Here is a 17,149-nt window from a genome sequence, read left to right as displayed (position 1 = left end):
GGCGTATGTTAGGGGCGAGCATTTATATTGTGATTGTTGTTATTATTTACTGTTATTTATAGAGTATTTTAAGTTGTAATTGTTATTAATTTGGTTATCACATCCCTCTTGTAATGTATAATGAATTGTATTCTTAGGTCCATAGAACCATCTGTAACAATAAAGTTTTGATTGTTAATGTTATTGTTAATTACAAAGTATTTTAGGTTGTAATTGTTATTGATCTGGTTATTATAACCCGTAGTATACCTCCTGTAATGTATAACGAGTTGTGGAAATGGAGAATGAGTTATGATTGTTAGGCCTACAGAGCCGTCTATACAACACCGAACGGTGATTGGTGCTGCCGGACGGTCCAGAAGTTATTAATTTCTCTCGTTCTCTCTCTCTCACACACTCACTCTTTCTCTCTTTTTCTCCGTAGGGCGCCCAGAAGCCCTTCAAGACGGTGACGAAGGCCAACATCGGTGACGCCCACGCCATGGGACAAAAGCCCATCACATTCCTCCGTCAGGTAAAGTGTCATGGTGTATGGACTAGGGGCAGGGGTGGATGGGATGTTGTATGGATGCCATTTGCCGGATTTTGTTATTTATATATTTTTAAAATTTTACTAACTGCTTTTTTTAGTATACAGATTTGTTGTTTATTTCTGTAGTTGTTAACTTGTTTATGCTTTTGTTAATATTATCACCGTAATTTTTCCCCATAAGTTAATTTTACTGGCGTATTTTGTAGATGTTAATTACGTTAATTATCGAACTTTAGGTCTTATATTTACGACGGGATGGTTTATGTCGTATGCCGGTTTTTATCTATTATTATTATTATTATTATTATTATTATTATTATACTTCGTTCGATCCCGTAATATCCGGTTGAAACCTGAGCGGTTTTTCGTCGAAATGTCTTGTGACATTTAACGTCTCTCTCTCTCTCTCTCTCTCTCTCTCTCTCTCTCTCTCTCTCTCTCTCTCTCTCTCTCTCCAGTGTCATAATCAGACAGTAAGTGGTGAACTGTAGGTGAATTATATGTAGGGAAATACCTTGTATATGTCGTTAGGAGTTTGTGTGTATGTGTTTGTGAGTGCGTGTGTATATGTGTGCATTTGTGTGTACGTCTGCGCGCTTGCTCTTGCGCAAAAGAGGGAAAGTTGCACCGTTGAGTCACTGCTCAGACTTGTGGTATGTAACATCTTTTGTTGCAGTGCAACTGTGTCGAAAGGTTATATTGTAATATTCTCTCTCTCTCTCTCTCTTCCTCTCTCTCTCTCTCTCTCTATCTCTCTCTCTCTCAGGGAACCACTGTAATCTGTTGAACTCGACTTCAAAATATTTATTCTACCCCCCCCCCCTCTCTCGCTCTCTCTCCTCTATCTCAGCAAGATTTATATATTCTATATATATATATATGTGTGTGTGTGTCCGTGTCCGTTTGCATGCACATACATTCAACATAAAAAAAAACTGGACACAAAAAGCATAAACGATTTCCCATGCACACAAACACTGGCTCTTGCGCAGTAACCTCCTTCGATGATCTTAAAAAAAAAAATCTTCAAGCGACCTACTGCTGCTTGGCTTGGCAAATTGCTTGATTGCATGCGATACTAAACAGTTTGACAGTTCACTGACACGAGAGAGAGATAGATTTAATTTTTTTAGTCAATTTCATTGGTCATAGAAGAGAGAGAGAGAGAGAAACAATACTATAGGTCTTAGGAGAGAGAGAGGGCGTATGAAATCAGTCCCTAACCATTCGTAAATCAGCCACCACGATGGCGTTGCTTGTTGTATCGACCGAATATAACTGCAAGATACAGCAAAGGTAGTATCGTATTGCCACACCTCACGATTTGGGGCGGGGGGTTGGGGGAAGAAGGGGAACTACTGGACTGTCTACAGGAGGTGTATACGAAGACCTAGACTTACAGACGGAACGATTGTATCGCGTGTCAGTCGAAAGGGGGGAAATGTTTCTGTCAAATTGGCGCCTGTAACATCGTGTCTATACCGTCCGAACTGCTGAGAGAGAGAGAGCTGTTGTCAATAACGCATCGTCTGCAACATTTTTGGTAAATAATGGAAGTATTAATATCTCCAGTGGCCTTGTGGGGTATTGATGACGTCATCAGCAATAAACAATGCGTCTCTTTTTATAACTAGTATTTATTTTTGTGGCTCCATCGAGAACTTGCGTTCACAGAGACCAAAGTCCCCTTTCTGTAGACCTCTGAAAGGTCTGCAGACCTTTACTGAGATCTATAAGAGGCCTTGACTAAGACCTAGGACTACAAGATAATCTACGCCTTGGTTTGAGTTTAGATCTGTAGACCTTGGTCGAAGTCATTGTCTACAGGCTTGGGTCCCAGTCCTGTCTGGACTTAAGTCTCAGATAAGGGTCTCAGTGAGCGTCTGTAGGCTTCGGTCCCAGTCAGATTCGACAGTTTGGTCTCAGTCAAGATCTGTGGACTTTGACCACGGTCAGATTCTACAGATTTTGGTCCTAGTCAAATTCTCCAATTGGTTAAGATCCACAGATCTTGGCCTGGCCTGAGTTCAGTCGGTAGACATCAGTCTCAGTGTCTGTAGATGGTCTCAGGCAGATTTTACAGACATTATCCCCAGTGTCTGCAGACCTTGGCCTCAGTCAGATTTTACAGACATCAACCCCAGTGTCTACAGACTTTGTTCCCAGGTCAGTCCCAGTCAGTTCCTGCAGACCTCGGTCTCAGAATTCGGTCCTAAAGCGTGTAGACCCAATCTAGGTCTTTGTCTTGTAGTGACAGGGATCTGAAAGAGACCATTCACCGTCCCTGGAATGTGGCAGAAGTGACATTTTCACATCGATTGGTCCTGAATTCCTGTCGGTAGCTCAATGATTCGTGCAAACCGCGGCACGGAACAAGCTGCTAAACGTGGGGGTTTTGTACCGCAGTCTCTCTCTCTCTCTCTCTCTCTCTCTCTCTCTCTCTCTCTCTCTCTCTCTCGAGTAAAAGGAAGTATGCTATTGTTGATGTAAGTGGAGAATTTGTGTGGCTGGTTAAGTCTACTGTTGTGTGGAGTTTTTGAAGAGAGAGAGAGAGAAGGAACCTCGACGAAGTAATTCTCTCTCTCTCTCTCTCTCTCTCTCAATCTCTCTCTCTCTCTCTCTCTCTCTCTCTCTCCGTGGGCGTCACAGTGTAAGCGTTGCTAAGAGATCCATCGTAGCTAATGAGAGTAAATTAGCGTGTCCTCTCTCTCTCTCTCTCTCTCTCTCTCTCTCTCAGTTATCTCTATTATATCTATATATATATATATATATATATATATATATTAATATAAATTATATCAACTTTGTAACTTTTCTTGCTTATTTTTTTAAAAGAAAAATTCCCAAATTTCGGTCAGCCAAAAGAGAGAGAGAGAGAGAGAGACACCTCTACCCTCTAACCCCCCCCCCCACCAAAATTCGGGTGGGCCACATACCAGATTACTTCTTGGAAACTCCCTGAGTCATGATGCAGTCGAAAAGCGCACCTGGCTTGGCTTTACCTGCCCTTGGAAAGGGGACCCCTGGGTTTTTGGGGGGTGGGGGGAGTTGCTTATGCCTTCGTCACTAAAGGCTGCAAAGCTTTGACGCTAAGTTGATCGATTACCGGAAGGGGGGGGGGGATGATTAATTAATTCACCTAGCTTCTGTCACACCTGGGTATTTGGAAGTCAGCTTCAATAACCTGATATTTATGATTTATCATTAATAATAATTACTTACAATTTACCAATTCATCTGCCACTTCATAAAAGTGACTCGCTAGTGTTTTTTTTTTTTTTTTACTATTATGTCATTGATGTTTACCATATAGCAGTGGTTTCCCACCTGTTGGGCACGCCCCCCCCCCCCCCCCCAGGGATCTCGGGAGCTCGAAGGGTGCCATAGGTATTGATTATGATGGAATTCAGAATTTTAAAATACTGAGGAAATATTTCAGATATAAAGATACAAATATGAAATTGTCTAAATATATAACTATTTCAAATTCTATATTAAGGAATTAATTATGTATTAAACAATTGTAAAAGATAAAGAAAGTAACGCTTTGCAAATTGTACAGATTACACTAGTGAAGGTAAGCTCATACATAACATTTATGATTATATATATATATATATATATATATATATATATATATATATATATATATATATATATACTGAATCACAAAAGTTTGGAACGTGATAAATCCATAAATAAAGGTATAAGCCACGACGGAAAAATAAACAGCGGAGTTTCCACAACATCTTTCGACGTTCAACGTCCTTTGCGTAGCTAAGTAAAGGACGTTCAACGTCGAAAGATCCTGCGGAAACTCCGTTGTTTATTTTTCCTTCGTGGCTTATACCTATAAGCCATGATGGACATGTGCCGGCTATACCAGGAAATTACAGTATTTAATGAAGGGGGTGGGCACAGATAATGTGCCATTCAATGAAGGGGGCGAGAATTAGAAAAGGTTGGAAACCACTGCCTTATAGTATTCTTTTACAAATGATAAGTCATATGTATACAGAAATAATATATGATGAATTCGTAAAGTAACTAAGTCTACGGGCGTAACCAGCCCCGTCTCACGAGCAGAACCAGTTCCATTTCAGGGAATCTCTTCTCACCCCTACCCCCTTCGGAGGGGGGGGTTAGGATGAAATCCATTATAAACCATCTGAGGGGTCCCTACTGCCCATCGGACCAGCCGTTTGGCCGTGATTGAATGACAAAGACAGACGGATAGTATAGAAAGATTATTATTATTATTATTATTCCCAAGTAGTGGAGGATGCAAACAATAGGCAGGAGAGAGAGAGAGAGAGAAGGGGGCGGGTCGCTGTACCTTAAAAAAGAAATTTTATACAGGGCCAGTTTTTATTAGATTTTTAGGGACTTGCCTCTAATCCAGTGTATGTATTTTCCACTTCCGTGCTCTCTCTCTCTCTCTCTCTCTCTCTCTCTCTCTCTCTCTCTCTCTCTCTCTCTCTCTCCACCAGGCAATATGTTACCGAAGACGACTAGAGAGCCTGAACATGCATGGCTTTGAAAAACGACGATTGCGAGGACAACTAATAGAAACATTTAAAATACTGAAAGGCGTAACAAAAGTAGACTAACCTATTTCCATTAAACGAAAACCAGACAAGAAATAATGGATGGAAACTAGAACTGAAGAGATACAACACATCCCACTGTGGAAACTTCTTCACATACAAGATATGTGACACGTGGAATAAACTGCCTCCAGAAGTTGTAAACAGCATTAGTGTGGAAGAGTTTGAAAGAAAGCTATAGACAAAATCATTAGGACACTGTGAATGCACAGCAAAACCTGCTCCTACAGATAAGTGAGCGCACGATGTCTCCTTGGATGGACTAACAAGTCTTTGGGACATCCTAATCCTTGTAACTCTCTCTGAGCATGTATATATAAACTCATATTAATATATTGTTACGAGCTCGGTCATCGCTCTTATCTGCTTGCCAACATCACGCGCCCACAAGCAGTCATGTGGTGTCATTCCCCTTTAAATTGTTTATTGTTAAGTTTTGTCGGAAAATCAGCTGATGTTGGCACAGTGGCACTCTGTAAAATAGTTCTGGCACCGTTTCTGCCCCTTGTTGTCGCCTGGTTTTGATTTTCATGCCTTGGCCCGCAGGAGGGTGTAGTAGGGGGTATGGTTGGCATAAGGGACCATGTGGCTTTATTTTTTTATTTTTTCTTATCTTTGTATAGCTGACAGTGATGAGGATGGCAGATAACGGAAAGATTCCCCCCACCAAATTTATTTTTATATTGAAAAATATAGATCGTCAGAGTTTATTCCTCTCTCTCTCTCTTCCTCAGCGTCACGTAAGTAAGCAGTATGGTGTCAAAATCACAAGTGCTTTTGATAGTGCATTCCAAGTGGCGTCTTTATACGAGGCCATCCGGAAAGGTCACCAAGTGCTAGTGGCTCTCTCTCTCTCTCTCTCTCTCTCTCTCTCTCTCTCTCTCTCTATATATATATATATATATATATATGTGTGTGTGTGTGTGTGTGTATGTATGTATATTATTTATATTACCTGAAACAATTACTGAACTATTTAATTTAGAGAGAGAGAGAAAGAGTCACTATCATTGCTTCTAATTTAGTAGTTCTCTCGGAGAGAGAGAGAGAGAGAGAGTGATTTCAGCTTAAATATTTTTCTCACCCATTCTTGCCCAAGTAATCCATTCTCTTTTTCTTCTATTTCCTAATTGCTTTTATTTATATAATACCAAACGCAAAGAAAAACATACATATTAAATGACGTTTGTTAAATTTAAGTTAATTGTTAGTTTCTTTCGTTAAATTTATTAATAAAAAAAAAAAACTTCCCTAGACCAATGCTTACCAGAGCATAGCAACAAAAGCAGTTGACTTTGTACAGAGCTCCCGAACGGGTTGGTATTTGTGGGGGGGGGGGGGGGGGGGGGGAGCAGGGGGATGTTGGAGGGCAGGGGTAGAGTGTTGTTCGTGCGGGAGTTACAGTTGGGGAACCCCCTCCCCCCTGTGGCCAGACAGATTTGGGGAAGGGTAGCTAGACGTGGTAGTTGCCCCACGAACATCTTTAGACTAACGTGTATAGAGAGTTAGAGTTAGAGATCGCTAGCTATTTTTGTAATACATTGTGCCAGCGTCGTACTCTCTCTCTCTCTCTCTCTCTCTGGAAACTGACACGTGTGTAAACTTAGGCAATCACGAAATGTTTTGCTAGAGCACACCCTTACAAATCTCTCTCTCTCTCTCTCTCTCTCTCTCTCTCTCTCTCTCTCTCTCTCTCTCTCTCTCTCTCTCTCTCTCCTGGCACGTATGCAGTCAGGAAAAGCATAAATTTACAAGAGTTATTACGGAATGTTTCGTGTGATCAGTCACGTTTGCACATTAGGTCTCTCTCTCTCTCTCTCTCTCTTCTCTCTCTCTCTCTCTCTCTCTCTCTCTCTCTCTCCTAAACTTATATATAAGAGTCAGTACGAAAAGTTCAGATATTAATAAACGCACTGGAAAGAAGTATCTGGCAACCAAGAATTTATTAAAACCATTTGACGTAAATTCTTAGTCTCGCGAGATCTAGAATGATAAAGAATAATGAAAATAGAATATGATAGAATACATCTCACGTATTCCAGCTCTTAGAACGTGATAACGAATGACGAAAGAAGAATAGAATAAATAATAATAAGAAATTAAGAATATATTCCCTGCATGGCAACTCAGGGCACGCCCTCTGTTAGACCTACGTGCTTGACAACAGGTTGGAGTCTAACCCATATAAATGAATATATATTCTCTACGTTCTTGTCTTTTCCCATTAATTCTATTATCCGGTTTGTTGTCAGCTGGAGAACTTACGTCAAGCGACATTCTTGCCTCTGAGAGAGAGAGAGAGAGAGTGAGTGAGAGGATGTATTCTTGGTTACTAGACTGTTACGTCTCTCTCTCTCTCTCTCTCTCTCTCTCTCTCTCTCTCTCTCTCTCTCTCTCTCTCTCTCTCCGTCCGGTTCTTTCTTCATCAAGTCAAAGAACTGGTTCTGTAACTCTTTATCGATCTTTTTTTTTTTTTTTTTTTTTTTTTTTTTTTTTTTTTTTTGTTTTTTTTTTTTTTTTTTTTTTTTAGTTACAAAAGTCGTGCTTGTGGTTATCCTGTTCTGCATCAGGATCGGTGAGAGAGAGAGTCTTTATTAGTGGGCTAATATAAAATAATTAGATAAAATTAAATAAAAACAATTGAACTGACTAAGATTGATCATATCGGCCTAGGTTTGCCAGTCTCTTATTACGAACCAGGTGAAATATGATTAAAATTATTATGAAATAATCTTACAATATGAAATTTATTAGGTATATAATTATCTTTAAAATAATTGTTTTTATATAAGTATTGTCTCCATTCCGTGGTGCAATGATTATAATAATATTCGCAATTTCATTTTTCAAAAAAGGACAAAAAGTTATCAAAGATTTTAAGTCACTTTTTGCTTTGTTTATCACACTTTGTTTCCTTAGTTAGCTTCGTATTCCTTTGTCTTAAAACAAAGCTTATTTTTTTAAAGCTATAAATAAATATCTTCCGTTTTCTATTCCATGTTTTCCTAGAGTTAAGGGTAACTTTAAAATAAGGTTTAGATATCAATTTAAAAGAATTGCTACACTTATACAGGTGTTGCAACTTGAGTTGCACTTGTTTTAAGTTGCTTGGACGTAGGGGGAGGAAGTTTTGTCTTGTTTGCTTGTTTGTGTGTAGCTTGTGATCTTGGAACAAAAAAAATGAACAGCAAATAAAACAAGATTGTGTTTGTGTAATAAAAGATTTGAGTTTCGGCCTAATTATTGTGTGATTTGGGTTGTAATCATTTTTATAATTATCATTATTGACAGGGGAGAGAATATTTAGTTTTACGAATTATACATCAATAAATTTCATGGTACCAGAGTAATAATGATAATTTTTTTCTTATCTACGTTGCTAAGTTGGTTTATTTTTATCTGAACGCAGCACTTTTAAGGTGTCCTTACAATTAGCTGCGTTCTAACCTCTCTCTCTCTCTCTCTCTCTCTCTCTCTCATATTAAGTTTCGTAATATAATAATAATAACAACCACAATAATCTGCCAATATCGACAATATCGATTATATTCGGCAAAGAGCGCTGATGTCTTCGTACCCTGTGACCCTCTCTCTCTCTCTCTCTCTTCTCTCTCTCTCTCTCTCTCTCTCTCTCTCTCTCTCAGATGATTTTAATAGATTAGGCCGACTAGACTAATGACATTCTAGTGTCATCATTAATGATGTCGGGTACTTCCAGCCTCTTTCATTTTATTCCGTTTTTAGAGAGAGAGAGAGAGAGAGAGGTCGCCTTTAAGTGAAATCACATGCCGGCTTGACACATGACGTATGAGAACGTCCTTGTTTTTATTCGACCTATGTAGGCCTTGACGAATATTAGTCTCGCAAATAGATATTTATCTTAGAAATAAAGTAAAAAAGTATATTTTCTATGAAGAGGCGAAGGAGAGAGAGAGAGAGAGATGGCTTATAATAGAAACGTACTCATTCAACCGCCGTTCTATTTTTGGAAAGGAGCCCCTCCCCCCCACAAAAAAAAAAAAAAAAAAAAAAAAACAAAAAAAAAAAAAACCAAAAAAACAAGAGAGGCTTCTCTTGCGTACCCTAAACCATTCTTTGCTTCTTCCCACCGAGATGACGCTATTGCCAAAAAAATTCGTATTTATATATATAAATATATTTCGCTTATTACTTTACGCATTTGTTTAATAAACAAGGAACAAACAACTTCCTTGTTTGTTTGTTTTAAAGGCGCCGACACATTCAGCCCAGGTCACGACATCAACAAAACATCTTTAATAGATCGGAAGGGAAGTCGTTCAGTTGCCATGGCGACCGTGACGTCATGGGATCAACCGGGTGGAAGATTCCGTTTTTGCCGGGAAAATTTATTTGTTGGCGTCATTCAAAGTTTCAAAATTATGATGATAAATTGTTCATGGCCTTTTTCCATTGCCTTTTTAGTATTAGATGTGTGTTTTTTCCTCATTATTAAGAAAATATATGTCATTGATTTTGAAGTCATTTTAATGGACGAAATTACTTGCGTTATTTTAATCGTTATTGATTTTTATTTTAGTGAATTTAATAAAGAAGAATTATTTACGTTATTTTAACTTGGAAGACATCATAGGCCTAGGATCCACTTGCTTTTTTCATAAATTTTTTTCATTTGCCAGATTATTTTTTTTAGCACTGGATCTATCTTTTGTTATTATTATTATTATTATTATTATTATTATTATTATTATTATTATATTATTATTATGATTATATAGACTCAGTAAAACGATATTCAACTCTCTCTCTCTCTCTCTCTCTCTCTCTCTCTCATCTCTCATCTCTCTCGCTCTCAAATCTCTCTCTCTCCTCCTCTCTCTTCTCTTCTCTCTCTCTTTCAACTTTATATGCGAAATATAAAGAAAACTGTAATTTATTACTTGTGATAATAATAATAATAATAATAAAATCTAAACCAGTCTTTTAGTTTTTCCCAATAATAGACCGACGTTCGATAAACCTCGGCACGCCATTTTGCTTCGGATAATGATTTCCAATATACTTTTTTTTTTTTTGAAGGTTGAAGTCTGTCGAGGTTGGTCTGTTCATGAAAGGGTGTTCTTTCGCGATAATAGGTCTATTTGTTATGTTTTTATTTTATTATTGAACATTTTTCAATAGGACCATTTTCTTTTTCTTTTTTTAATGTTCATGAGAGGTGGTTTAACTTATTAGGCTTTATTTTTATTCAGTTTTTTCTATATATATCTATATATCATAATAATATATAGTAGATACACACATTATTCACGAAGGTTTTCTTTCTCGATAATAAGCCTATGTTTTCTGTTTTTTTATGTCAATACTATTTTATGTCCTTTTTTATATTTAAATATTTTTCAAAAGAGGTTTTTTCTATCCATAATAGGCCTATGTTTTTTGTCTTTTATGTTTATACTATTCTATGTCTATTTTATTTTAAAATATTTTTCAAGGTTTTTTTCTCTCACGATAATATGCCTATGTTTTATGTTTTATTTATTTTTAGACATTGTTCAGAGTTTTTTTTCTCTTGATACTAGGCCTATTTTTTTCTTTATTTTTAGCCATTGTTCAGAGGTTTTTTCTCTCCATAATAGGCCTATTTTTGCTTAGATTTATTTTTTACTTTGTTTATAAGTGGTGGTTTAACTTATTAGGCCATTTTTTTTATTTATGTTTATATACCATTTTACTTTTTGACATTGTTCGTGAGATTATATTTTTCATAATAATAGGCCTATTAATTATGAACAATAATTTGTTAAGCAATATTTATGGTTAATCACTCCCATTTAAGGTGCAATCTCCCTTTTTTTAAGGGGTAAATGTGTGTGGAAACAATTAGGATTAAAATAACATTTTCTGTAGGCCTGTCAGGTCTAGTCAAGTGCAATTTCCTGTAGGAGGGATTACATGCTGGATTTATGCTTGTGTATACTGAATTAAGGAACATTAAACCCCCCTCCCCCCCCTTCAATCATACAACCACGCAGCCTAAGTCTATTCAGAAATGCATAGGCCTATAAACATCCATCTTGCATGTCCCGGTACAAATTCACTCCCCTCTTGCAGGTTGCAGCAGTGTTGCCTTATGCCTTGACCTATCCCCCCCCCCCCCCACATTCCTCTACCTGTATATAACCCCTAGTACCATCAGTAATACATATAGGCCTGTATACTAATTCACTCCCCTCTTGCAGGTTGTAGCAGTGTGCCTTATGCCAACCCTCATGGACGACCCCACCATCCCCTCCGATGTAAAGGAGAGGGCCGGCGCCATCCTGGCAGGATGCAAAGGCAGTTCCCTTGGGTCCTACAGCGACTCCGCTGGTATCGAAATCATCAGGAGACATGTCGCAGACTACATTGAGAGGAGGGATGGATTCCCCTCGAACTGGGAGAACATCGTCCTCTGCGCCGGAGCATCTGAGGGCATTAGAGTAAGAAAATCTCTCTCTCTCCTCTTCTCTCACCTCTCGCTCTCTCCTCCTCTCCTCTCTCGATCTCTCTCTCTCTCTCTCTCTCTCTCTCTCTCTCTCACCTGGGAAGATCACATTCAGATAATGGATGAGAATAAAAGACATTATCTTAATTTAGATGTCAGTGGTAGGGATAAGTCGGTGGTTGTAATTGTGACCAAAGGTTGTTGAAGAAGACGCACCAAGGCTACCGAGCCCTGTCGATGAAGAAGGAGAATTAAGGCCTTAAATTGGCCGTCAGGATTGTTGTGGTAGATTGATTGTGACTGGGATGAAAACCAGGGGCAGGGGGATTCTACATTAGAGAGGTAATATCAGGACGAAGATGGTTCTAGAGCTGATAGTGTTTATTTTTTATTTATTTTTTTTTCTAAGGCACCAAATGGACAAGCAACTTGTAGAATCCAATTTCGGCATCTTTAAAAGGTTTAGAGTTATAGATATTAGAAAGGAAGAGATGTAGATTTAAAGATAAAAACATGAAAACTACAGGAAAATCTAAATGGTCAACATTATCCGTTGTGCAAACGTGACAGGTAGACTCAATAGGAAAATTTAATGTATGACACTTACCTGGCAGGTATATATATAGCTATATTCTCTGTTCCACCTGGCAGAAATTTTCAAAACTCGCGGCAAACGCTAGTAACCTATTAGTAGTTCAGGCAACCACCACCCCGTTACCGTGGCGCTAGCGCTAGGAACCGTTCCCAATTGAGCCAGATTTTCTCTGCCAGCCGAACCGGCAACATTGTTGGTGGTTCCCGGCTAGGATTTTCATTCTCGTCGCTGACTTTTCATGGATTTTTGGTATTGTACTCGGAAACGTTAGCTTGGCATTCGCTTTGGATTGTTCTTTAAAGATGTCTGATACTGGAAGTATGTTTAGAGTTTGTGTAAAAGAGGGGTGTAAGGTAAGGTTGCCGAAAGCTTCGGTCGACCCTCATACTATTTATAAGAAGTGTAGAGAGAATGTGTGTACTTGGGAGAATAGGTGTTTGGAATGTGAGAATTTATCAGAGAAGGAATGGAAGATATTTATGAAATATGTTGAAAGGCTTGAGAAAGATCGTGTAAGGAGATCTGTTTCTCGTCATGAGAAGTCGAATTCTTCTAGCAAAAGGAGTGCATGTATTTCCTCTCCAGCTCCTTCTAACGTAGAATTGGTAGTTCCTTCTCCCCAGGTATCTCCTGCGCCCGCTGCTGTATCGGAGGAGGCGAACGATACACAGATTGTGAAGGTGTTCGCTGCCCTTGCGTCCATGGGCGACCAGATACAGCGACTTACGGATAAAGTTAGTGCTTTTGATGTCAGTGAAAGTGTAGTGGAGGGGGCGTCTGATTGTCTCTCTCGTGCTCCTAGACCTAGACCTCTGTCAAGCTCCCAGACCCAAGGGAGAAGGCATGTCGACAGTCGAAGGGAGGCGAGAGAGGTTTTGTCGCGGTCAGGCGTCCCTTCGAACAGTCCTGTTGCAAGTTCCCAGGCTGTTGCAGTTCGCCGTAGAAAAGGCGTAACTGGGAAGTGTGCGTCCTCGGATGGTTCGACTTCTGAGCGGGAACGTCGGTATTCAGTTGTGTCTCGCCCCCTCAAGAGGACGTTCAGGACATTGACCGCTCTCGAGAGACATGATCAAGATCGTGAGGCTTGGAGTAGTCCTGAGGTTTTGTCCTCCTCGGAAGACGGGGACGCAGTTCAGATCAAGAGGAAGAGGATCTTTCGTGCTAAAGACGACTTAGTACGACATTCTCGTCCTTGGATGTCGATGAGAGACTCTCCTCCATCTTCTTGTTTGTCTTCCCCTCGTCTCTCTCCGTCGGGTAGAGTACAAGATCGCTTTCCGTTACGTCGCAGTCCTGCTCGTAGCCCTCCTCCTTCGGCCTCTGCCATTCAGGAAGATAGTACGAAGGGTTTCTTAAGGGAAATGCAGTCTAAGCTGGCAGTTCTGGTGAAGTCTTGGGATGCTCCTGTGCAGGCATCTTCGAGGCGGAAGGACGATTTCCTTCCCGTTAAGTCTTCTAAGAAGGAAGACAAGGGCGCGTGCGCCGAGGACGCAGGACTCACTGGCGCTACGAGGACGGGCGATCGCTTGGTTATGCAGGACGCAGAACGCAGGAAGAAGAAAATGGTTTCGGAAGAAACAGGACACAAACGTCAAGACTCGGGATCATTTGTGGACGCAAGACGCAGGCGGCAGGAAGCAGATGTGTCTACGATGGACGCAGGCGGCAGGACGCCGATTCTTCGTTAGCCGCAGGACGCAGGCGGCAGGACGTTATTCCGTCAGCGAAGCGTCAACACGACAGTGATCTGCAAGACATTTCTTCAGCAGAAGAGGATTTGGATTTAGTTGAGGAAAAGAATACGGAACCTTCTTCAGATTACAAGATTCTGACTTCACGTCTTCTTTCTATTTTTGAAGGGGAATTCAAACCAACAGCTCCTTTATCTCCCTTATCGCAGTATTCCAAGACTAGGACTCCAAAGAAGTCCTCTTTCCTTAAGATGACTCTATCAATTTCTGCGAAGAAGGCCCTTCAGCGGGTGAATGACTGGATGAAGGATAAGAAAGAAGCGGGGAAATACTCTTTCGCTTTTCCACCAGCTAAGTTAGCATCAAAGTCAGGAGTATGGTATGCTACTGGAGAAAGTCTAGGCCTGGGAGTACCTGCCTCCTCCCAGGGGGACTTCTCCAGTATAGTAGACAGCTCACGCAGACAGGCGTTACAGTCTGCTAAGGTCTGGTGGACTTCGTCCGAGTTTGACCATCTTTTTAAAGGGATTTTTAGGACTTTCGAAGTCTTCAATTTCCTAGATTGGTCCTTGGGAGCACTGGCGAACTCCTTAGAAGAAGAAGATTCGCAGGATATGGAAGCAGCTAAGAGCATTATGTCCTGCATGGACAAGGCTCTGAGAGACGGAACGAATGAACTGGCTTCTTTGTTCACAGCAGGAGTAATAAAGAAGAGATCGCTGTTGTGTTCTTTCGCTTCAAAAGGGGTTTCAAACTCTCAGAAATCGGAGTTGCTGTTCTCTCCCCTTTCGAAACAGCTGTTTCCTTCAGAGGTGATTAGGGATATAGCTCTCTCCCTTTCTCAGAAGGCCACTCAAGATCTTCTCTCGTCTTCAGTTAAGAAGTTCTTACCATCCAAGTTGGTGAAGAAAACTCCAAAGGAAACTAGGCCTTCGCAACAGCCCTTTCGAGGCAGAACGTTCGCTTGACCCGCCTTTAGGGGTAAGAGAGTACCCGCTAAAAGAGGAGCCAAGACCACCTCTAAACAATGAGATCTCAGTCCTCCAGACGACAGTGGGAGCCAGACTTCAAGGTTTTTGGGAAGTTTGGCAGAACATGAAGGCAGATCCCTGGGCTGTCAACGTAGCTCGGGAAGGGTACAAGATTCCTTTCATGAAGAGACCTCCTCTCGCAACATCTCCGAGAGCCCTCGGGGCAAATTACAACGACTTAGTGAAGAAAGCGGCTCTGTGGGAGCAAGTAGCTTCCATGCTAGAGAAAGGAGCCATAGAACCTGTTCTGGATCACGAATCTCCGGGATTTTACAACCGGTTGTTCCTGGTTGCAAAGTCCTCGGGAGGTTGGAGGCCAGTTCTGGACGTGAGTCAACTGAATTTTTTCGTAGAAAAGACCAAGTTCACTATGGAGACGAACGATTCAGTACTGGCAGCGGTACGTCCAGGGGACTGGATGGTGACCCTGCACTTACAAGACGCATACTTTCATATTCCGATTCATCCAGGAAGCAGGAAGTATTTAAGGTTTGTGATTCAGGACAGGGTCTTTCAGTTCAAGGCCCTGTGCTTCGGCCTTTGCACAGCCCCCCAAGTGTTCACGAGGATGATGTCCAATGTGGCGAGATGGTTGCACTTAAGAGGGATCAGAGTGTCTTTTTACCTGGACGACTGGTTGATAAGATCCCAATCAAGAAGTCAATGTCTGGAGGACTTGAATCAAACATTGAACTTCAGAGAGTTGATTCGAGACAAGACAGTGCAGATCAACTCGGACAACACCACGGCTCTGGCATACATCCGCAAACAAGGAGGGACTCATTCTTTTCCCCTTTACAAGCTGGCAAAGGAAGTTCTGCTTTGGGCGGAAGAGGAAAGCGTCGTGCTGCTCACAGGTTTATACAAGGAGAGAAAAATGTGAGTGCGGACCTGTTGAGCAGAAGAGAACAACTTCTCTCGACGGAGTGGACGTTGCACATGGAGGTTTGCCAGAGCCTGTGGAAGTTGTGGGGCCGTCCGGTAGTAGATCTGTTTGCGACAGCCAGAACAAAAAGGTTACCAACCTATTGCTCTCCGGTTCCAGATCAGGAAGCGGTGGCGGTCGACGCATTCCTGATGGATTGGACAAGCTTAGATGTGTACGCTTTTCCTCCGTTCAAGGTACTGGGGAAAGTTTTGAAGAAGTTCAGGGAGAGCCAAGGAACGAGGATGACCTTAATAGCCCCGTTTTGGCCGGCCCAAAGTTGGTTCACAGAGGTACTGGAATGGACAATAGATACGCCAAGGACTCTTCCTCTAAGAGTAGATTTACTCAGACAACCCCACTTCGACAGGTTTCACAAGAATACCCTCGCTCTGGGTCTGACTGCGTTCAGACTATCGAAAGTCTGGTCAGAGCGAGGGGATATTCTAGAGAGGTGGCCAGTGCAGTGGCTAGAGCCAGAAGAACCTCCACAATCACAGTATATCAGTCGAAGTGGGAGAATTTCCGCAAGTGGTGTAAGAACAGGAAAGTGTCTTCATCCAGTACCTCTGTGACCCAAATCGCAGACTTCCTTCTATACTTGAGGAAGGAATTGGGTTTGTCAGTTTCGACAATCAAAGGTTATAAAAGTATGCTAGCCTCAGTGTTTAGACACAGAGATCTAGACATCTCGAATAACTTAGACCTTAAAGATCTGATTAGGTCATTTGGTACCAAGAAACAACCCCAATGCAGGCCACCTGCTTGGAACCTCGATGTTGTCTTGAAGTATTTAACCTCTAGCAAATTCGAGCCTTTAGAGAAAGCCTCTCTGAGAGATGTTGCTAAGAAAACTATCTTTTTAGTCGCTTTGGCAACGGCTAAAAGAGCTAGTGAGCTTCAGGCCATATCGAAGAAGGTGGGATGGAGACATGGCAACGCAGTGTGTTCATTCCAGGAAGGTTTCTTGGCCAAGAATGAGAATCCAGCTAATCCTTGGCCAAGATCCTTTGAAGTTTTGGGTCTGTCTGAGTTAGTGGGTCACGAGCAAGAAAGAGTTCTCTGCCCAGTGAGAGCATTGCGTTTTTATATGGAAAGAACAAGAGAGAGCAGAGGGAATTCTGATGCTCTGTGGTGTTCAGTTAAAGACCCCAGTAGACCCATGACGAAGAACGCTCTAGCCTTCTTCATGAGAGAGTTGATTAGAGAAGCTCATATGTTGTGTCAAGAGCAGAGCTTTGGTATTTTAAAAGTGAAGGCTCACGAAGTCAGGGCAGTTGCGACTTCATTAGCTTTTAAAAA

The 17,149-nt window shown here is 41.1% G+C and overlaps 1 protein-coding gene across 1 annotated transcript in view; it reads left to right on the top strand.

Annotated features, from left to right (window-relative positions):
* LOC135199521 (alanine aminotransferase 2-like) overlaps positions 1-17,149 on the top strand; it is a 37,558-nt gene that overhangs the window by 2,859 nt on the left and 17,550 nt on the right. Inside the window, exons 2-3 of the mRNA XM_064227643.1 lie at positions 425-514; positions 11,361-11,600. Of these exons, the coding sequence (XP_064083713.1) occupies positions 425-514; positions 11,361-11,600 (330 nt within the window). The remainder of the gene's footprint in view (positions 1-424; positions 515-11,360; positions 11,601-17,149) is intronic.

The sequence above is a fragment of the Macrobrachium nipponense genome, chromosome 25 (assembly GCF_015104395.2).
Source record: "Macrobrachium nipponense isolate FS-2020 chromosome 25, ASM1510439v2, whole genome shotgun sequence".
NCBI lineage: Eukaryota > Metazoa > Arthropoda > Malacostraca > Decapoda > Palaemonidae > Macrobrachium > Macrobrachium nipponense.
This window is presented reverse-complemented; position numbering and strand designations above follow the sequence as displayed.